Here is a 23,196-nt window from a genome sequence, read left to right on the forward strand (position 1 = left end):
AGAGTCTCAAGGCCATTTACCTGCTATACGCAAAAAAATTAACATTTCAGCAGCTCTCCCTGGAATAAGTCCTATCTCCTTGCTTGATAACAGGGTAAGTTTTCATCTTAATGTTCTATTTTCAACCCCCCCCCTATTTTAATAATTGCATATTTGGAAGAAATCTCCTGGCTCTGATATTGCAGAGTAATTATCTGCTCACCACTAGATAGCCAAGCTGGGCTGAGATGTTATTGCTCGTGCTGTCCTCAGGAAGTTCTATTATGCTCCTCGTTTTATTTTCAAATGGCTCAAGATTACAGAGATAAAAGGAGAGCTTCATGGCCTTATGCTGGCCACCAGCAAGGAAGAGTCCCACATTTATAGCTTTATCAAAGAAGAGCTCTCCTCATTTGTCCATCTCCACAGCTATTGTGCTGTGTCGGTGAGATTTTGCTGTGCTTATACCAGAACAAGATATAGTCACCATGGTCAATGGGACAAGGAACAGGCACTTTTTCTGTTTATACTTGCAGAGAGCAGGAAGCTTGGGGTTAAAAGTGTAACTGCTCTAATGAAAGTTGATTCACAGAGTTACATCTTGATTTCACATCTCTCTCTCTCATGCCGAGAAAGCAAATGGTCTCAGCAGAGAGGACTGCCACTCAATCGCCTTGCAATAATGCTGTGATGGCTTCACAAGTGAAGGAGAACATAGATTTTTATGTCAGGCTGATTGCAGGAGGAGCTTGTGACCTGCCTGGACTTCTGCAAGCCTCTGTGGGGTCCTGCAGCTCCAGGGACTTGCCGTCCCTTGCCACAGTGCCATTTCTTCACATCTCCTGGCATCCAGGGTGGTCTGCTGGGGACTGCTTGGTCCAAACCCACCATGCCCCAAAGCCCCCCTCCATCTCAGAAGGTTTTCCTCATACCCCATCCAGAGCAGGCAGTTTCTGGGTGGGATTTTGGGGTGGGGCTTGTTTGATGCATCAGCATCAGGGCATGTGGGATGATGCTACAGCACGTGTCAACCAGAAGGCACAGTAGGACAACTCCCACCACATGGTCCTTGCCCTGTCCAGTGGCCTGTGCCCCAGCAAGAGCTGGGGCTTGGTATTCTAATGGGGATTTATTGCAATAGGCACAGGGCACAGCAGCAAGTTTTTGTATGTAAAACAATTAGGCAATGAAAATGACCATTTACCTCATCAAAAAACCCCTTAACTCTGAAGGGTGAGCTCTTCCCTGGTTTAGTAAAATGGTCTGAAAGCTTAAAAATGTTATTTCAAGTTGTTGGAGAACACAAATATTAAGGTCACTTTCATCATAGACAGGTAGCAGTGGGGAAAAATAGGGTCTTAGCTGTGGCATTTGGACCTGAATAAGACCTGATGCCCCTGATTGCATGAGAAACACAGCCATGCCCCAGCTTCACGTTTCATTTAAATGCACACTGGAAGAAATTGGGCCTTATCTAAATGACAGTAACTTGTGTGCTAGTGACACAATGTGGTGGGACTCCTATGGCCAAGCTGTGTCTACAAATGGGCTTAAAATGGTACATTAATTAACAGGTTTCCTCCAGGCAGGTGGTCCAGGGTGTGAAATTTCACATTGTGTTATTTTTTATGCCATTTGAATTTTCCATCCTTGCTATGGAAGGATGGAAGTGTCAATTCCATCCTTATGCGTTTTGAATTTTCCATCCTTTTCGTGTCCTTCTCAACCATGCTTCCTAAGAAAAGTTGGAAATGGGGCTCTTGTGGGCATCTGCCCAAGGCCAGCAGGCAGCTTGGTGTCCCCCATGTCTGTGAGGACACTTTCTGTCTGCTCAAGGGTTGGCAGAAGGGAGGAGGGTCGATAGGGCTGGGGCATGGGATAGCTTTGTAAGCAAATGCATAGAGCAACAAGTTATTGCTTGCAAAAGGAAAGTACCCTCTGCTGAGTGTAAAGTTGGCATTTTCCAAGAAAATGAAAGAAAAATGCTTGCCTGTCTGCCATTGCTCAGTGATAGCTTTCATTGCTGGGGTGGTCGCAGATATATTTAATTAAGTAGTATTGGTCCAGAGCAAGGGGGGAGAAAGAGAAAGCAAGTGAGAATGTGATGGGAGAGGAGCGAGGGATGGGAAAGCTGAGAAGGACAAGGACAAGGCAGAGACCTCGCTGGCCAGGACCTTTCCAGGGTGTGCCCCCCGAATAAGGAGAGACCAGTTCCATTCTACTTTTCATATGTTTTATTATAAAGAAAGGTAAGATAAGCATTGTGAACTGAATGTGCCAGGTGCTGCAAAAGCAGCACTGTCAAACAAAATAAAAAATAAAAAAACCCAAAAATGCACCTTATGAGAAACTGTAATTATGGTCTCTAATTTTTCATAAATAGACAAAAATCATTGTCAGCAATTTTTAAATAGATGGACATATGGCAGAAAAAATATAATAATGCCATACAACATGGATATAAATTGTCCATTTCTTGCTGTACAAATAATAGAAACAAGTTTGGCAGGCTTTTTTTGTTGGTTTTTTATACACATCTCCCTTCTATGTATAACTAAAAAATGTGCTACAATTAATATAAAATGCTTTTACTATAAAGTAAACTACTAATTTTTTTCACAAAAAAATCTTAAAGATGTCTTTAGCACAGCTCTAAAACACTTAGTAAACTACTTACAACTATCCAACAAATTATATTTTCATGATCTTTTTCACATTTCTCCTGTTGTATTTTGCCTTCTGCTCTCTCCCCCCACCTACCTAGCAATAGTTTTTATTTATTTTTGTATTTTTTTCGCCAGACATCCAAGGCCTTTGCATGTACAATATTCACACAAACTTCACATTTTCTTGCACAAAGTTTAGTGCTGTTAGCAAGTCAAAAGAGTGCATCCTCCTACTGAGCTGGCCTAATGCTGTAGGACACCAGACCTGGGCCTATGCTGCATCTAAAAGCAGTTCACTAGGAAAGTAGTCTGTAGCTAAGCTGATGGCAAGCAGAAAAATGGTGTCCTTAGTTTAATTTTTTTGTTGGTTTTGTGTTTATTTATTTTTTTAGTTTTTTTATTTTTTTTGTTCTTCATGATTTATGAGGTTTTGGGCTTCCACAGAAAGTAGACTTTAGAGTTCAAAAATAATAAAAGAAAACTGCTCTTAGAGCCTGGAAACAAAGCCAGCGACGAGGTGCAGTGGTAGCTCTCTCGTCCATACGACTTGCTCGGTGCCTCTCCGGGTAGTCTGTAAGATAGACCCTCTCAAGTGTCCTTCGTCTGAGCCTCCTTGAAAAGAGATGTTGAGTTTTAGGTGAGGTAGAGTGCCTTGTCCCTTGGCAGCATGCTGTAAGAGAAACGAGAGGCAGCAGGTGAGACAGGCAAGGAAACAGCCGGGAAGTCACCTGGGGGAGCTGAAATTAGCATTGGCACACATGGTCACACACCCGTTTTCAGCCATGCCATGGTTTTTATGGCACTCCATAATGCAAAACGTAAAGTGGTCTGCACCGAGGGACAGGTGTGCTGAGATGAACCACACAGAAGGCACTTGAGAGTAAGAGCCTGGTGCAATTTTACAATTTCAACAATAAGGGCTAAAACACAAATTCCTTCCTGTGGCTTAATTTTTGCTCTTGCTGGCGCTGCAGGGGAGGGCCAACTCTGGATTTCCCTGCAGAGCACACCGGCACGATGCTGGTACCAGCTCCACCGTGGTGCCATGGAGTGCTGTGCCTGGAACCTGCTCCTCGGCCACCGGCTCCCTTCTTCATCACACACTGTACTTAGGCTAAGCCATGGAGATTTAGAAAATGTACACTTGCTTTTGGATAAAATGTATAACTCTGACACTACATAAGGAGTAGTGGGTCTCAAAAATATGATTGAGGGGCTTATGCCTGAAGATGTTTGTGTGTGTCCAGGAGGATTTATATATATTTCATGGCTGAAGAGCATGGGAGCAGGAGACACCATCTGCTTGATGCCGCTCTCCTCCTCTCCCAAAATAAGGACAACTAGAAAAATTAATAAACAGGAAGTGGGGGGAAAACAGTCTTTGAGACAGCAGGATTAGCCTGTCTTTCCTGTGGGTCTGATGAAGACAGCAGGAGGTACAAGGAACCCAAGGAAGACTGCGGTGCTGCCTTACTCGCAGGAGGCTATGGAGGAGGGCTGGTGGGACAGCAGCCAGGCTGTATGCTCTGCACATCCCTGGCCCACCAGATCTTGAATTGATCACACTAGTGAAGCAATGACTTTGATTTCAAGAGATCCAGGTGAGTCCTGGAGAGGGAAGCCAGCTTACACCACTGAGACACCCGGCGTGCTGACAGCTCGACAGTGAGGTGTATAGACAGGTATCACTGCTCCCTTCCCTGCCTGTAGTACCTGGTGCTTCAACCCTCCATGTGGGCTGGTTGGCACTTTTTTAACTTGCCATAAGCAGTGTCCTACGAGGGAGCCCAGATGCTCTTTTTTTCAGGACATAGTAGAGAGAGGAGTGGCTGACATCCCTCTCCCCTGGCTGATGTCCTATGTGGGTTTTGCTCTGAAATCCAGGCATTTTAATGGGTTTTATCATCTACACAGACCTGGTGGAAACATCATTAGCTCCATAAAGATATCTTGGCCTTAAAAGGTGGTCAAGAACATTACAAAGCTTTGGGAGATTCCAGTGTGTGCATGCATAGGAGTGGAATAATAGTGAAATAGCAGACAGCAAGGTAATGCTGTTGTTGATAGAACTGTCTTCTGATAGAGTGTGGAAGAGTCCACACTTTGTTAATCTCCACATTTTATAATCTGCATTTAAAATGCAGAGTCTTCCCTATTGCACTCAGCAAAGACTTAATGCCACTGAACAGCAGTGAGATATTCCAGTACTAAAACTTCATTAATTTTACAAAGTATGCTACAGAACATTTCTCAGTTCATTACAAAGTATTACCATAAATAATTGAATCCAAACTAAGTGCATTTGTGATGGTTTATCCTTGCCTTTTTTACAGTGTTTGCTCATTTAGGTTCTGATTTGGAAAATTCCCCCATTTGGAGAGGATCACTTCATCATCAACAGGAATTAGCGAGGTTTTAAGAGTCCGGATGAAGTGGCTGTACAGGGTTTTGTGTGTCTGGACAAGGCATAACTGAGGGCATCCCATCTTTTATCCCAAAGGAGAGCGGGAAGAGGGGAGAAAAGTTACTAAATGATGGTACCAAAAAGAACCTAATCTGTGCCTTGCAAATGAGAGGAAGGACATAGAAAAATGAACCCAGTTCAGTGTTGTCGCCAAAATACCTAAATGCTAGGAGACAAATGCAAATGAAACCCTGAAGACAGCTTTGGTATGGAAAGAGTTGTCATCAGAAGACAGGGCAGAAAAAACAAGTGAGGTGTCTTGAGGAATTAAGAAAGATTTGCAAGTGATTGTAAACCAAGCTGCACCCTTGATACAGATGAGCTAGTTCCCTTGGAGCAAGTCATTGCAAAACACAGGTATTTGGTGGGTGCCTGGGAAAGAGCAAGTGTGAGAATAAGGCTCAGGTGAGGGAGGCAGTGGACTATATAAGTAGTTTGTGATATGATGGCAAAAAGCAGTAAAATTGTATGCTGCAGTTGCTTGTGGGAAGTGATAGTCATATACTAAGCAGGAACTGAGAAATGCTACCCGTGTCTTTGCTAGCAATCTAGGACAGCTTGGGCTTAAGCCCAGAAAGAGCTAGGAAAATTGGATGGAAGTCAGTAAGCACAAAACCATTAAGAATGGGGAGAGCATGAGCTAAGAAACATTAAAAACTCTCTCTCTAACATGGCTGATTTATGAATTAAGGAGTGTCTGATCACAGGATCCTAGAATTTGAGGGCCATAAGGGAAGAAGTGTCATTTAATGGCATTTTAACTAGCACTGATAGGCTGGGGAAAAAAACCCAAACCCTACAGTAGTTCCCTTATTAGATGGAGAAGGACAGAGAGAAAGACAACCTTGTTAGTTTTTCAGAAGTTGTCTGGATGACAAACACAAAAGAAAATGCAGGATTGGGAGCTTTTTACCCCAGCTAACCCAGTGCCAACACATCTTGGAAGCTAAAGAAATATCAAGGTCAGACATGAAATAAAAATCCTAACCTGGAGAGCAAGACAGGACTGCCTGTGTGCTGGGCAGGTTGGTACAATCCTCTCTTTCAGGAATCTGGGACTCTACAGCTGAGCCACATCACAACGGAAAATAATCCTTTTTCTTTCCAGCTGGTTGCTGATTTTGCTCCTCAGAGTGCTGCTTTAATTGCAATTAAGCTGAATGCAGTTTTTGAGGTTGAAATGGGCAATTACATGATCCAGAGACTTCCCGATTATACTTAAAACTGCACCGATGAATCAAACCCAACAAGATCTGCCTTCCCTTTATCACTGCTTTGCCTAAGTCCAGCTGATTGCTGGGGCTTTTCAGGCACACAGCTCACCCTGCACCCTCACGCCCAGCTCATGGCAAGGCGCCATGGAGGAGCCCAAGGGTAACTTTGAAAGTCGCTTGCAAATTAGTGCAAAGTACATTGGAGAAAGAAGTACAGACAGGAAGATGATGAGAACCAGATCATCTCTTTTCTCAACATGAGCCTAACCTTGAGACACATTGGGGCTGCAGTCCTACAAATGTGTGTGGACACTAGAAGCAATGCAGAGCATGCACTTAGGCAGCAAATACCAGGGGCTAACAGGAGCAGGAGGTGATGGCACTGCTGACGCACCAGGCTTTACAATAAAATGTGAACAAGCCAGCTTTGGGAGCTGGGCTGCCAGCAGCTCGTGTGTCTCTAGTCACGGGAGATGAGCTCCTTCCTTAACAGAGACTATGACATTTTTCAGTGCACTAAGCACTCTCTGCAGTACTGATCTATATCCATCTGAGTTCATTGCTATAATCTACTCTAATAATTATCTGCAAGTCTCTGCATAATCTGTCTGGTTTTAGAATGATTTTTTTTTTTCCAGGAAGCTGCGATAAACCCATGAAATTCGATATTCTGCTGTGACAAAGGCATGAAATGCATGAGCTTTGATCATGAATTGCATGGGCCCTCTGCTTACAACACAGCACTGCAACCAGATGTCACAGAGCTTGTTTTAGCAACACAAAACTCAATCCTGACTACTACGGGAGCATTTCACCCATTTCTAGAGTGCCCTGAGTTTTCTGCATGGGGCCCCGGCAGTGGGATTTGCAGAGGGAATCAAGTGTTTTCCCAGGTGATCCCCTAAGTAGCGATGCTTATTGCTAGGGGGGCTAATTTCTGTGGGAGCTGCCTCTGCTCAGCACCTCTGGAATTTGGGATCCATGTGCCGTAACCCTCCAAGCATCTTTAGCATTTTGGCCACAGCATCTAAAGTGACTTTTATCAAGTCCCAAAAAGGTTCCTTCTTTCAAGTTGTCTGCAGGGACTTCAGGAAGGACCACACGAAGGTCGCTGGCAGAGTCCAGACCAGTCCACGTAGCTGAGCCCCCTCAGGCAGGCAGATGGCCACGATATTCTAATGGTTCAGCAAGTTATTTATTTCTCTGAAAGAAATAAATGTCTGTACGGTCTGTGCCCAGCCCAGCAATTGTAAGTGCACTGCTGGCACAGATGGGAGCTGTTCTCTGAAAAGGCTGGGAGCTTGCTATTATCTCCAGTGAAAGCATTCTGTTCCAGTACTCCAAGCAAATCAAACAATACTCAGAAGCTACCAAGCCTCCTTCCCTACCTGCTTTCCCAGCACGCCACGTGTCTGCTTTACAGAGCACAATAGCAGTCTCCAAACTATTATTGCTGAGCCAAAAGCAGTGGATTAGGCAGAGGTTGGAAATGTTTTTCACACTCTCCCTGTTCCCCAGCTTTGAGATTATCCTGATGTTTTTATTTATTGGGGAATTCAAGCAGCACTGAGGGGACCTTCACGTTGGGATGTTCATGCCAGAGCTTGTAGGCCATAAGGGGGAAGATCTGTGCAGACGTCTGTGGCCTTTTCCTGCAAGGTGCAGAGAACTGGAGCATCATGTGGCTCTTGGGAGGATGAGGCTTTGTACACTATTGTGGTGAAACCCCAGGACTGATAAGAGACCCACTGCTAGAGACAACTATGGGAGGTTGTGGCCTCAGCAATAAGAGCAATCCCTTTAGGAACAGAAGGACATTGCTTATGGACATGGCCACCTTCAAACCTCCAGTGACTCTGCTTGGGAGACTGGGCTTCTCTGGCCTGCTCTAGAAGGAAACGTGTCCAACTCCTCCATTGGTAATGGGATAGAAACACAAAAAAAGGAAACCTCTTCATGCCCAGTGAAGAATTTATCTGTGATTTTTTAAGCTACCTGCTTCCATAGCACTACTTCAGTGAGCCTACAGGGAAGAGGAAACCTTGAACTTCATTGACCGTAATTAGCCTACCAGCTTGCTGTACATTTTAGGGCAGATTCTCAGCTGTTGTACACCGTCACTGTTCAGATAATAGCAAGTGCATCAACAATGGGCTATTTTGTCTACTGGCCTGCAGTGGTTAATCCCACACTCTCTGCTGGGGTAGTCGTTGTCCCACTCAGTGCTTCCTGGAGGGTTTGATGCACCAGGAGAACGAGGTCCAACACTGTTTTGAAACTCAGATGAAATATGTGAGAAGTCCTGCAGGGTGGAAAGGAAAGGAAGGGTTACAGGAGTATACACAGCAGGAGAAACCTCAGATCTAATAATATTGCATAAAAACATTTACATGCATTGCCCCAAAAACGCTGCAGTGCAGAGCGCAGGGGGAGCCCCAGGGACAGCAGTGGGTCCAAGCCCAGGACCTGAAGCTACCGCAGTGGGGCCTTGCAGAATGCGAGTTGTTGCAAGCAGGTGTCAATGCAGCAACATCTGTTTTACATCCCTCTTTCCCCGTCTTGTTTTTCAGGACCTCCCTTCTCAGGGGGTGGTGAATGGCTGTGGAAGACATGCAGCCATGAAAGCCTTTGCATCAGCAGTCTGGCAATCAAAACCATTTTTCCACTTCAGGTGCAGCCCCCTCTGCAGTAATGCGTTAGCCTGTCATAATGTACAGTAACAAGGTAAGGAACATCCACACAAGCAATGCTCTCTCCATCAGCTGTCACCGCTAGCAATTTAACAAGGATGCTGTGGGACTGTTTTATCTGAAAGCTGATTAGCTTTCCTGATTTTTGGGGATTGGCTTAATTAGGTAACATTAGGCAATGTATATAAACAACAGCCATGGTAGTTACCTGATCAACAACATGATTTTCTCCAAAATATCCAGATTAGGGCAGTGTGGGGTATATTTTTTTTACTTTTTATTTTTTATTCACAAATTTATCTGGAATGAAGCTTCACAAAATGCTGGCCTTACCAACAACTACCCCATTTAAAGTGATTATGAGGATCCCCTTTTATGATTATTTCTGGATAGAGGCTATCACCGCATTACAGAAGCCACTTTTGCTTATGTAGATCTAAAGCTCCATCACCTTGCTGGAGAAGTTACTTGGAACACCCTGAGCAGTTTGGAAATTAAAATCTGATTAAGGATCTAACCTTCCCACATGTGCTGTCTTTTATTATGGTCAGGTATAACTGCGCTTCCACATCCCTGCTCTCCTTTGGTTTTCTTCCACTGCAATATCTGTTCCTAAATTAACAATTTCTGTTTCCTCAGAGTTAGCCCCAAACTGAATAGGTCACATTATGGGAAAGAAAGCTTTGTTCATTGCTAAAGTACTGTATGAATTTTGTGATAGATAGCTAGTAAACATGTGAAACACAAATTATTCAGCCAGCTGGGTGAATATTGCAGTTAAAAGTATCATTAAATAAATGGTAGCAGCTGTGAATTCAGAGCATATGTCCTCCACTGTGAATAGTTTGTCCAGTTCGTATTCCAGATGGAGAAACTCTGGAAACCACTCGTCTCCTCCTTCATACACTGGCAAGTTCTCTACAAGGTATAGGAAATGGTTTTTGCTATAGCCAATTTTTCCTCCACATACATTTTCTCAATAGCAGGTTTAAAGAGGAGAGACTTTGACCCTGCAGGCTGGCTCCCCAAGCGTGGGCTGCTGGGCTGAGCTGGGCATGGCTAAGCATGGTTTGCTTCAGCAGGTTTTACACTTTCATAGCACTGGTCTATAGGATTTGCTTTGCTGCTATGCTGTTAGTATACACATACATGCAAGCACACATTGCATGCTCTCGGCTCTCTGCCACAAAAGTGATTTCCTCCTATTGCCAGGCAGTTGTTTTGAAAAATATTGATTTTAAATTTTTGTTTGTGACATTTCCTCTATCCTTTTTCTCCTCCTCCTCGCAACCCCCCTGGATCCCTGCTATTATCCCATGCCCTTCCAGCCCCTCCTTCTCTCAAGCAATATCACGAGAGGGGTTTCTCACTGACTATCCAACTCATTGTTTAAGATGACCACCAGCAACCCCCCCCCAGACAAGGCTGGGGGACCATGTGCACAAGGAGCTTTTACCAGGGGCGTCCCCAGTTCCTGCAGCTTCCTCCACTGAAAGAGCCTTCATTGCTCCACTTGCACAAATCTGCCCCATTTGCAGGGGTGCTCGTGCTCCCAGCTCAACAGTCTTGAAAACGTCACCCCCAAACTATGAGATGTGCAAGCTGATGGAGCCAGGAGAAGACTCCCTTGGGGACAACATCGACACTCAACATCCCCAAACCATCCAGAAACCAACAGACCTAACAGGAAGAGGGGAAACGGTGCGGTTCATGCTGCAAATCCTCTCTCCCTCCGAGAACCTACCTGCTGCCCAGGAGGCGAGGCGTTCATGGGGGGCTGTACCTGTAGTGCCATGGGGGGGGACAGGAGGGGCTGCTGGGGGACCTGCTGCATGCTGAGGGGCTGGCTGAGGAGGGAGCTCTGCGGGTGGTGCAAGGAGAGCTGTTGGTGGAGGGGGGGGCTGATCTGGAAGGAGGGTGGCGGGGAGGCACTGATGCTGGGCAGCATGGGTTTAGAGGTGAGGGTCCGGGAGAGGCCGGGGTGGGGGTGGCCACGGTAATTCTGCAGGTCCGATGGGGACAGGAACGAGCCCAGGCCAGGGTAGGGCGAGGAAGCCTGCGGCGGCATCGGGTACATGGGCTGCTTGGGGGGGATTATTTTGGAAGGTGGATTGCTCTGGGCACTTTTCGTCTCCCCCTGGTCGGCAGAGCTCTGTGGGAAAACAGAATGGAAGGTGATGAGGAAGGAAGGGAGGCAACATCATTATGTATCCCAAGACATCTGTCCATCCAACCAAGCTACCCGGACTGCCCATGGCTCCTGCTCTATTCCTCCCAGCCAGCACATCCACTTCCAGCCCTGGGGCTCGCTGGGTGACCGCAGGCTGGGTGCAGTATCCACATCTGGGAAACTAAAGTCCAGTAACTCAACTGTCCCTTCGGCAGAGCCTGGAGCACCGGAGGGCCATTAACTGGCATGGCGGCAAACTGCCCGCCTGCAGCTCACTTCTTATGTCCACTTAGGTGGGTGACGAAATCACTTTTCCTTCCAATAGAGAATGAATGGGACTGTAAAAACTCTGCTTTCCTAATCTTGTGCATTCCTGCAGCCCTGGTGGGGTCTATAATGCACAGGGCAATGGTGGCCTCATTTCTGCAGGAAAAAGAGAAGAACAACAGGACATTTTCTGGCTTGGACAATGAGGTTTTTGTCCTGCGATGGGCTCTGTAATGATACTCCAGATCCTTTCTCACTCGGCAGCCAGGATCACACTGTGCTGTTTTACTCAAAACAAAGTTGCTCTTCTGCAAAGAATTGGTCATTGGAGAAACTGGAAAAAAATGAAATCACGGAGCGCGGTGACTCCATGCCTTCCATGCTACTGGCCCCACACTGCTGCTAGTCACATTCAAGGCAAGATCCTCAGAGGTTTCCAGAGGGACCAAGAAGAGCTTTTAAACCCCCAAACAGTCCTTTCCATTTCCTTTTTCTGTCCTTGCTGCTGTTCTGTTTACCAGTTAACACAACTAGTGGTGCTCATGTCTGTACAGGGGCTTTAAGCCTTTCTGGTCCACCACTACAATCACATGGATCCTGCAGGTGATGGTTGATTTGGGACATCCCATTATTTCCCACAGCAGCTGAATGCAATGATTAAGTACTGAGGGTGTGGTATAGTACTGAGGAGAAGCTTTGAAGGGAAAAAACAACCTGATATACATACTCACAGCCCAAGGGCAGCACATCCCCCTGAGTCAGCAAGCCTACGAGCTCCGCAGGAGCCACCCCAAATTCACAGGCAACTAATGCCCGTGTCCCCTCTCTGAAGGCATGGAGGAGGACAAGGTGCAAGGTCCCCTGGGATGGGCATCCATGTTTGGAGGATTGGGATGGGCAGGCACTTGGCCCATGATCGCCGCCCCAGGTGCAGCCTCACAGCACCGGGAGTTCCTGCATGAACCTGAAATCCCCTGGAAGTTCACTATTAGGCACCAAAATGGGCTCTCTGGGTTTTGCCTGACAGGAGGGCATTAAGCACATATGTGCTCACATACCCATCAACCCCCAGTTATGGATCTTACTCCCTAAAAGCCCTGCTCTCAGCTGAACATGCATGGGAGGAACAGGATCCAGGGTCCCGAGCAGACGGAACAGCCCAAGTGCCCAGACCAGGGTGCAGGCAGGATGCTGGCACCTGGCTGTTGCCCAGTGCTGGCCAGTGAGCCCAGGGCTGGGGTGTCACCTTCCCCAGGGCCAGTCCCTGGTGTCACCCACGGTGAGCCTCGTCCTCCTGCCCTTGCCGGCGCTCCCTCGTTTGCTGCACTCACACCCCGAGAGCCGGGTAAGGAACAGCCACTAGCAGAGGGGACAGGCAGCAGGGACCCCTTCATCCCTGAGCAGGGACACCCATCGCCTGCTGTGACACCTGCTGATGAAGGCGACCCAAAGCAAGGTCTCGTTTCAGGGTGCTAAAGGCAGAAGGCAGCCTGGCGCCTGCCCTAACCACGCTGCAGAGCATTTCTTTTAGCTCCTCGGGAAGGTGGCTAACACCGCTATCAGTTCCAATAGCACGATTACACTGTATTTCTTATAAACTTGCTCCTCCTGGGAATGTCCCATGAGTTGCAACTAAATTAGCATTGCCACGACCAACGACGGTGCAAGGGCAGGCCGTACCTTGGAGACGAGGCTGGCCCGGTAAGCTGCCAGGGCTTTCAGGTACTCCTTCTTCGCGGCTTCTGTTTTCCTCTTGTATGCCTGAAAGGACCAAGCAATGGATAATAATTAATAAAGTAGAATAGGGTGCTGCTGGGCTCAGCTGCGCCCTGCCTGCTCAATGGGACCCCAACCTCTGCTGAGGCCATACCTGCGTGCATGTGTGCACGAAAAACTCATTTCTGCTGGAGAGGAGTTTACCCCAAACCAAGCAAATAAAGCTCCTGGATTGGACCACGCTGGGATTTTTGGAGGCATTGCAGGCCAGAGCGGTCTGCATGCCTAGGCAGATATTTATGCACACTGCTGTAAGAGACATAGCCTGATTTCATAGGGTGAACCCAATGAAATCACTTCCCGACAGAACCAGGGGAGAGTGCGATCCAGGCTCTTAGAAGAGCATGACAAGAGCCAAAATGACAGGACTAGCTTAAAAAATGGTAAGACATTCAGGAATCCTAAACTCCTCATTCATTTTCTTGGCTTTCCCATTATTAAGCCTTTAGAGCTCAAAACTCCAGCTCTTTCTTGCAGTCCTGACAGCTGGGAAGTGCTTTCTCATCATATAAAAGCTGAGGTTTTTGTCTAATCTTATGACTTGGGGAGCTGGGGCTTGCAGGGAAATAGCAAGTATCAGAAGAGTTTGCTACCCTAAGAAAAAAAATAATAAAGCTTTGTAAGAGTGAATTAGTGTTTATTCTTCCATCCCTCCCCTGTAATGAGACATGCTTCATGATCATTTCACAGTGCTGGTACCCTTTCTGCCCAGAGTTTGGTCCTCCACATATGTAAAAATAATGGCGTAATCCAGCCTGTTTCAAGCAGCGTGGGTCCCTATGGGGTTAAACAGATTAAACTGAGCAAGCAAGAAGAATATTTTAAAACAGAATAAAAATTTCAGCAAAAAGGCAGAAACTCGCAAGAAAAATACCCATCAGCCCTCTCCTCTTCTGGAAACTCAAAGCCCTCCTCAAGCGGCGCAGCGGAAGTTGATTTCAATTAGAACAGATTTGCATACATTTAATTCTGCTTTAAAAACAATGACAGCTTTCAATAATCAAGACGCCAAAGCCTAATGGGGATGTTTAGCTCCTTTCCCCTGCAAATTTCCACAGCCATGGCAGCACCCCAGACTCCCTCCTAACACTGACCTCCGAAGGGAAAACAACCTTCCAGCAGTTAAACTATCCAGTTACTTGAATTTCAGTTTAAAATCAGTACAGATAAATTCTATTAAAAATGGATTGAAAACCTTATTTTCATTGCTAAATCAGAGAGACTCCCATAATGAAAAGTTTTGACTTGACACGCTGGAGGTCTCAGATGGTAATTTTCTGAAATGGAGCGTTTTCCTACGTTTGTCTTTGGCTTTATGGTATTCAGGAAGTATTATATTTGCTCCATTCAGAACAAAATTACATTTCAAAATGTCAGCCTGAAGAAGAGTTTGCCTGTGAAAAGCAACTATTTCTTCAAACTGTATCAGCTCCCCTAATAAAAGCTATTACCTTTCCTACAATCCTCACCTCACTTATGTCCGTAGCCCATTGCAGTGGCACCAGTGCTACTGCCACGGCATTTACTGTAAAACAGAAATATGGGGTGTCCACCAGCTCTGCTGCTAACAGATGCTCTTAAATGCAGTACCTGATGCCTGCACAGCAAAGAAATATGAATTCCTGTGTCTTAGGCCACTGTAACAGGGGTCATAGCTGGGTGCTGATGTATTAAAAACATTTTTTTTTCCCTCTGTAACAGCAAAACACCAAGAGCATTTTTTTTTTTTTTTTTTAAATCTGGGACAGTGGGAAATCAAAGTATTCACAGCTACGCGGAGACAAATTCAATTATTAGGAAGACTTGTCTGGAGAAAAACCTGCAATTTATGGGTAGTGGCAATTTATGGCACGTAAATGAGACTTCCTTAACCTAAATGCAAATAAATGAATAACCAATAAATTCTGTGCCTGTCTTCATCCCCGTCACTTGTTTTTTCTGCTACACCCCTTTTTTTTTCACTCTTCATCTGTCCTTGTCTTTTTTAGACAGTGAGCAGGCACTGTGTCTCACTTGTATTTGGAAAGCGCTGCCGGGCGGTGTCTGAGGCAGCAGGACTGGGAAGGGGCAGCCGAGTAGCGTGTCCTCCCGAAGGGAGAGGGAGATTGCTCCGAGGAGGAGCCTCTGTGCTGCTCGGGCCAGCCCTTGCTCCAGCTCTGGCCACGAGCAGGGCTACAGAGAAGGGTAAGAGGGCAAGCCCAGGCGGTGTTTCCTCTGATGCTCCTCTGATGCTCTCTCCAGCTCTGGAATGTTCCTGGTGGATTATCTTGTTTGTGATCGTAGACTCACAGAGTGGTTTGGGTTGGAAAGGACCTTCAAAGACCATCCAGTCTAACCCCCCTGCCATGGGCAGGGACACCTTCCACTAGACCAGGTTGCTCCAAGCCCCATCCAACCTGGCCTTGAACACTTCCAGGGATGGGGCATCCACAATCTCTCGGGGCAATCTCTTCCAGTGTCTCACCACCCTCATTGTAAAAACCCGTCCCTAAGGGTATCCAGCTGGGACTTCTGCAGTCCTGCCCTGCATGCGGGGGGCTTTCTGCACCCACACAGTGCTCCGTCGAGGACACTGAGCAGCAAAACCACAGCCTGCCACTGGGGAAACGCCGTGCTGATGTGGGAAGAGCAGATCTGAACAAAACTTCTCATGAATCCTCTGTGTAAAGGCAGCTCTAGTGCAGTATTTATAACCTTTAAAATTTTAATTTAAACATTGACAAAACCATGTTACTTTCTAATTAAATCCCATTTTCTCCCAGGGATTTTAATTTCAAAGTAATTTATCAGATTTAAGGGTTCTCAAAACATTTTGCATGTTTTTCTTTCTAACCTGCCATGCCCGCTGATTTATTTTCCTTATTCGTTAGCAGGAGGATTCATTAGTCATTAAGTGAGTGGGTGGGTTGGGGGGGGGGAGCAAAATGGTTAGTGATTATGAAAACAAAAAATCAGAGCTGTAAGAAGCATATGTTGGGATCATAATCCTGACACCTCTGTGTCTCAGCAAAGCAGCTAGTAATTGTACCGTAATGAAATGTTCTTGTTTGATAACCAGTTAATTAGAGAAGACAATTATTCCAAACCCTGCTGACGCCCACGAACGGCTCTGTGTGGCGCAGGCACTGAATGACAGCCGGAGCTGTTATCGGTAACCTCTGCATCCCGTCCCGCCTGCTTTAGCAGAAATGCTGCTTCCCAAGCCTGGGGAGTGACGAAAAGAACTCAAACTCTCCCCAAAAAATCAAGGGGTCCACTGATCCCAAGTGAAAAGGTCTCTGCTGTAATCATGGATGGAGTTTGGGGCATTTTGCTTCAAAAAAGAGATAGACCGTCAGGACAGAAGAGATGAAAAGTGCAGCAAAGGTCTCCAGGAGGAGAGCTGAAGGACTCCATTTATTTAGCTAGAAAAGAAGACCATGAGGAGCCATGGCCTCCAAATGCGATGCAGCAAAGGAGGCACTGAACGATCCTTTGCATCTACTGCAGATAGGAAAAGAGGCAATAGGCTTAAATTGTAACAAGGGAAATGTTGGCTAAGCAAGAGGAAAGCGTTTCTAACAGTAAGGATAATTAAGCATGGGAAGAGATTGCCTGGGGAGATGTGTAATCTCCACCACTGAGGGTTTAAGAACAGATTAGGCACACATCCATCAAGAATGGCTTAAGTAGAGATGATCCTGACTTCAGGCAGCAGTATGGTCTGGTTGACCTCTTAAGTCTCTCCTTGCTCTCCTTTCTATGATTCCATGGCTGAGGTTTTTTTTCCCCCCAAATGTATAAATTTGGATTTTATTCTGCTTGTAAATCTGGAGGGTTTTTCTTGTAACTATTATACACTTTCCTGCAAGATATCTCTTGGGATCATCATAACTTATGGCTTATTCATAAAATGACTCTAAAGTACTTCCTCCCTGCATGGTGATGTCTGCTACATCACCCCGCTCTTTGCATACAGCCTCCACACAACCATCGGAAATGCATATAGCAAACATGGCCACATCATCCTTATTCCTTCCCAGCTCTTCCTCACGTCCTTGCACCCTCCTCTGTATCCCTCCTGCTCCCTTCTTGGGGAAGACTTATTCTGTCCCTCTCCCCATTAGAACCAACTAACCCAAGCTACGTTTACTGTGTAAATCTCAGCACATCTCCTTCGGACTAATACCTACAGTCTGGCTTGCTAAGTCCTGATGTCAACGAGCTTGGACATGGGAGGCACCCATCAATGATGCCCATCACGAGGTTGCTGGTTAAACGGTGCTCCAATTCCCCCAGGCTCTCCCACCTATGGCATGGGAGCAGTTGAGCATCTGACATCCCTAAGTACTCCTACATAAAAGGCCCTGGCTATGGGAATTATTTGCATGGTTTCAGGAGAGCTCCTCCTTTACCCTCATGGAGATACAGTGTTGTGAAGCAGTCCTTTGGAGAATTAATGGATAAACTCATAATCAAGTAGCAATTACCATTGATTAAAGCATCCTGAAAGATTCCTGCTTTCCTCTGCCTTGACTTCATGGTGCCACCTGGCTGCAAGTCATCTATCACTCCATGTGAGGGCACAAGTGTGCTCCCAGGACAACCCACAGATGACTCCAAATGAAACAGAGGAGGAGGGTGACAAATCCAACCCCTAACCTCCAATGAAAAGCACACAACATTCATCTTCCACACTTCTGATCTTGCTCTCCAAGAAGAGAAGTCACACTCTTGGAGCTGTTTCTAAGAGAAGTTCTGACCCTTCACATCTTCCCTATCATTATCCTGGTCTCCACCAGACCTCTCTTGAAACCTTGTTTGGGCTTGGTGCTTTCACCGTTCTCTGGTACATTGCTTTCCTTGACACTGAGAAGATGCTAAAACCTCCTTCCAGGCCAGGGCAATCGGTTGGACCCTTCCAGCCCCTCATTGCCAGGGCTTTGGGGCAGCAGCAGGAAACTGCAACTAGTGGTGGCTCCACCAGTGACAGCTCTGTACGATGCTGGAATTGCGCGGTTTGATGGCCACACTGCCAGACAGCACCTGCCCCATGCAGTTCCCATGGGATCTCTCTGTGATGGCTCTGCCATAATACAGCTTTACAGCTGGCCCGAGATGCCTCTGTCCCACTGCACATATATACAGTGTCCTGTCACCAGGTAATGTATCAGGTTCAATGAGCAGATGGATCTGATTAGATGGGTGATCTATTTTTTTCTGCTGAGTGAGTAATTTTTCTGCTGGGTAATTTATCCCTGGAGTGTGAATGCTGTGTAATTCTCCAGGCTGTGCATTTGTATGAGAAAATCACATATGCATTTGGCCATGGAGTCACTTAGCATTACAGAACTGGTCCTGGTGAAGCAAGGCTATCGCAAGCTAGAACTCATCTCTGGTACCTTTGTGTCCCCAGTGAGTCCCCAGACTCAAAAACTCAACTGGAAATGCTGATTTTGTGTGACTTTGCTTCTGCTCACTTAGGATGGGAAGCCCTGGTTTAGTCTGAGGTTCACTCAGCAGATTGCTCAGGAACTTCTTGATGCCTCTGCTCGGAGTTTCCAGGGTCTAGGGAAACACTGACTCAATGCTTTGAATTTGTTGCTGGATTTCCAAATGAAAAGAAGCAGGTTCCAGAGACATCTGCAACTGCCAGCTTGGCAGTGTTCCCCGTGCTCCATCGTCACCAGCCTCCAAACCAACATCCTTTTCCCCCAAAATACAGTGGGCAATGGGAAGGTGGCAGAGAAGAGCAAATCCCACCGGTGACTTCTCAATATGCTCCAGAGAGTTTCCAGGCTTATCCTCCAAATGAAATCCCCCTGACAGAGGACAGCCACCCAGGGCTGGGTGTCACCTGCTCTTGAGCTGAGATGGCCCACAGCAGGGCCGGTGGTCCCATGGAAGGAGGGGAGGGGGCTGCAGCCCTGCCAGGTGGCACAAGCTGGGACCAGGCTGTGGGCACTACGACCCTGCCGGGAAAAAATCCTTCCTAGTGAATTAGCAGAGTTTGGTCCAATCTAGTGCTCAAATTCTTCTAATTTCTGTCAAATCAGGCAGCCCTTTTAAACCTCACTGGATAACGCTGCAAATGCTGGTCTATATCTGCTAATGAAAAAAAATAACACCAAGCCATGGGATTCTGTGAGCCTCAAGCAGGGACCTGGAGCTGCAGGCAGATTACTACGACAGGTACCCCATTTGATGATAATGGCTGAATTAGCATTTCACTCTCCACCAAAGTCTAAGCTATCTCTACAGGAACAGCTGCTAAACTATTTGCAAAGTTCAAAGAGTATGTATTAATATTTTTTTTCCCCCAAGTCACATTCTTCAGATTCCCATGTAAGCTTCTTAGAAAGGGCCACGCCAGCTGTTGAAGAATGAAGATTACAACATCCTGCTAATGCAGTGCTGGAGATATTTAAAGGTATTGTTATTTATTACTGTTACGCACGCATGGCCACACTGGAAGGGGTTAAAATGAGGAAGAAAACGGCGCTTTGCCGAACAGGTGTCCTTGAGCAGTACCCAAGGACACGGAGATTGCTAATCCTGTATTCCACAGCATGATCAAATCACCAGGCAACAGATATAAATAAAAAAAGGCAGGAAATAAGGAAATTTAGATACAAGTGTGTCAGAGGGAAAATGAAGATTCATTGTGAAGAGGCTGAGAAGAGAAGAAGAAGGAACAAAATGACAAAGGCACAAATGATAAACCAGTAAGAACAAAAGAAAGCGGGGGGGGGGGGAAGCCTCTCTGTGAAATACATGTCTGTGACAGCAGCAGCCAAATCAAAGATGCTCCTAGATTATATGGTTTCTTGCATAATATGCATTCTGGTTCCTGCTCGGTGTTTGTCTTTCAGCTAGCGCACAGGGAAAAAACCATATCTGAAATGGGACGTGAGCAACCTTTATTTTCCTTGTTTCATCAGGAGGAGAAAGCAAATTTGCTTTGTGGGAGCAGCAGCACCTGCTCAATGGCAAATAAATAGCTACAGCTTTGATATTACGGTGCATATAATCATTAGCAGCACAAATGGCAGAGGATTAACCCTCCGCATGCCAGCCTGAGCTACCTGGCAAAGATGTGGCGTCTCATTTCTGCCTGCAGAAATGCTCCACGTAGCGTCTCCGGGCCGAGCGCAGCTGGAGCGGGGCTGAGGCTCTGCCTGCCTGGGGGGTGGCACAGGACCACCCTTCCTAGCCCGAGGCACTGGCTGTGTTGCACCCGCAGTATGGCAACAAGCCACCAGCACCGGGGTTTCTTTATCCCTTTGGCACTGGCACGGTGGCTACACCATGCTCCGCATAACTCCTCTGTGCACGATGGAGCTGGGAGGGATGGAGAGATAATCCTGCAGGCACAGCGGGGCGCGTGCTGGGGGCTGCTGACACGTGGTGGGGGATCACGAGTCCAAAATGCCCTGGCTGAGGTTGGGTTTATTGGCCAGCTTGCTTTGAACCCCCTCCCTGGTTGCTCCCCGCCTGTTCTGCCTGCTGTTTTCCCACAAGGCAGGAACCAAAACACACCTAGGGCTGGGGAAACACTGTGCCCACTGGAAGATGCAAAATACAGTTTGTAAACTTCATCTGAAGCAGAAACCACAGTGGTGCGAAAGACTACTTGATAACTGCATGGTGGGGCTGGGGTCTGCACATCAGCCCTCTGGAGATGTGATGCCCCAGCCCCACCCTGAACATCTCAGGAGCTGCAAGAGATCCACATCTGGGACCACAGCCCAGCCCCAAATCAGATTCTACGGCCTCAAATCCACCCTCTTTTCTTATGTCAGGAAGAGGGGAAGCTTTCTTTAGCTAAAACCTTGGTCACAACTGAGCAAGAACATCCAGATTTGGCTCTTGCTTGCATACTTTGCCATCGCTGTGTTGGCTTTTCCCTGGGTTGTCTTCTGCACTGCTTTCTTCAGTGAGGATATGAAGATACTCAAAACCACTGTTGTCAGCAGAGCTAGGAACAGTGCACCAGGTGAAATACTTCCCTTTTCCACCTTTCCACACCTTCCCAGAGCATGATGCTCCTGCCTGGCTATGTGCAGAACCATGGCCCGGTGCAGCCACGTGGCATCCTGGACTCCCAGGTCCCAGCAGGATTTTGGCCAGCGTCCAAAATCCCGAGACGTGCCAAGAGAGCGCTTGGCATGTGCTGCCTGCCTTCATCGTGAACGCTTGCATCATGTCCTGCAGTCCTTGGGAGAAAGGATCTGCGGGACAGCCCAGGCACTTGTTTTCACATATTAAAGACATTTTGTTAATGTCTTTAATGTTAATTTTTTTCTTTTCCTTTTTTCCTTTGTATTGCATTGCCTTATGAATCTAAACAAACTTGACTGGAGATGCTGGCAGAGGAAAGCAAACAGGGACTAAATAAATTCGCTTCCAGCCAAACACTTCAAGAGTGAACGTGCCACATTGCACAAACCAGCAATACGGTCCCAGAGCCAAAGATAAATAGCGTCCCTCCAGCTGGAGTCCTGGGCAGGGAGGTAGCTGTCGTGGGAGAAAAGTATACAGCTGGAGACAAAGCCAGGAAGTTAATATTTAAGCATTCAGACAAGGAACAAATGACTTAATTAAATCAATTACAGAGGGAGAAATGGAGCCACTTAGAAAGCGTGTGTAAAGAGACAGCAAGGCTGCTACTATCTCATAAAAGAGAAGGAGGGAGAGTTAGCAGGGAAGATAAACGGACTGGTTTAATCCCTGCTGTTAATTAAGAGCTGAGCATTTGCACTGCGCTGAGTCAGGGTCACACCAGCACTTCCATTATATAAACCACATTTACAGCTAAGCTCAGTGCCCAATCTACAGAGATATTTGTAACCAGATGGAGTAAGGGAGAGGCAGACCGAGATGTTGGGAGGGATGAAAGCAGGAGAAAGAGGTGACATAAAAGCTTTTCCACGCTCCTGAACCTCCCACGCCTGGCACCAATAGCCCAAATCCAGCCTCTGCCCTGCAACTTCTGAGGCAGCAGGGCTGGGGTCAACCTGCTGCGCAAGGAGGGGATCTTCCTCCCTTCTTCAGCACGAGAAATTCCTGCATGATCCCCCAGTGATCCGTCCAAAGAGGAAAAAAAGGGAAGATCATGAAAACATCAAAGTCACACTTTGCACAGTATGGAGACTCCAGATGGATCAGCAAAAGTGGTTTCATCCCAGAAGATGCCTTGCTCTTATTCCTGACTTGGTGCGGGGTGGAAGGCAAGGCTATATCCTAGCATGACTTCCATTTAAATGACTTTTTTCTTCCCTGCTGCTCCCTCTCCAAATGTAGCTGCTTCAAATGCTGGCTGTGGACACCCAGCGAGAGACGGAGCCAGCCTGACGCTGGCAGCCAGGCTCTAGGAGAAGGGCTCACCGCTCACAGGGGATTGTCGGTTAGCGCATGTTTGGGTTCAGAGACACATCACACACAGTGTCAGATCTCGCTCTGCCTGATAAAAAGACATACTTGCTACGGAAAGCGTTCCCTGGGGTTTTCTCAATAGGCAACGAGCAATTACATGCTTTTGTAACTGACTCAGCATCCACAAAACAGTTAAAGCAGAACCTAGAAGTCTCTGTATGAAGCAGACTGAAAGTGGTCGACAGCTTTGGGGCAGGAAGGTTTCCTCTGCGAGGCCGCTTCAGACATCTCTTTCCTGAGCTTTTAAAGCCTTAACATGAGACTTGAGGCCAGTGATGTAGAGAGTTAATAGTTTTTAGCTGGTTTGCCATCACTCCTTGTAAGTAAATAAGCAAATGCAAACCCATCTCCCATCTAAGGCTGTAAAACCCCCATGTCAGAGAAAGGCCACTGATGTTTTTGCCAAGTACAATCTTATCAAGAATAATTGGTTGTCATAAAAATTAGCTCTTCCCCATGTAACAACTGAGAGTTTTCTAAAAAAGGGGCAGAGCTAAAGCAAACTTAGCGCATCCTTCTGCAGCCCCATTCCTGCTCTGCCTGCGACATGGGTCAG

General features: G+C 46.7%; 1 protein-coding gene across 1 annotated transcript in view; it reads right to left on the reverse strand.

Moving 5' to 3' along the window:
* Positions 1-2,195: 2,195 nt before the first annotated feature.
* The window catches only part of TOX2 (TOX high mobility group box family member 2), a 94,208-nt gene continuing 73,207 nt past the window's right edge, over positions 2,196-23,196 (reverse strand). The window contains exons 5-8 of the mRNA XM_010584058.1: positions 13,131-13,211; positions 10,758-11,165; positions 8,495-8,625; positions 2,196-3,315 (exon numbers count right to left, since the gene is read on the reverse strand). Coding sequence (XP_010582360.1) covers positions 3,279-3,315; positions 8,495-8,625; positions 10,758-11,165; positions 13,131-13,211 — 657 coding nt within the window. The 3' untranslated portion in view covers positions 2,196-3,278. The remainder of the gene's footprint in view (positions 3,316-8,494; positions 8,626-10,757; positions 11,166-13,130; positions 13,212-23,196) is intronic.

The sequence above is a fragment of the Haliaeetus leucocephalus genome, unplaced genomic scaffold (genome assembly GCF_000737465.1).
Source record: "Haliaeetus leucocephalus isolate CR32 unplaced genomic scaffold, Haliaeetus_leucocephalus-4.0 Scaffold933, whole genome shotgun sequence".
NCBI lineage: Eukaryota > Metazoa > Chordata > Aves > Accipitriformes > Accipitridae > Haliaeetus > Haliaeetus leucocephalus.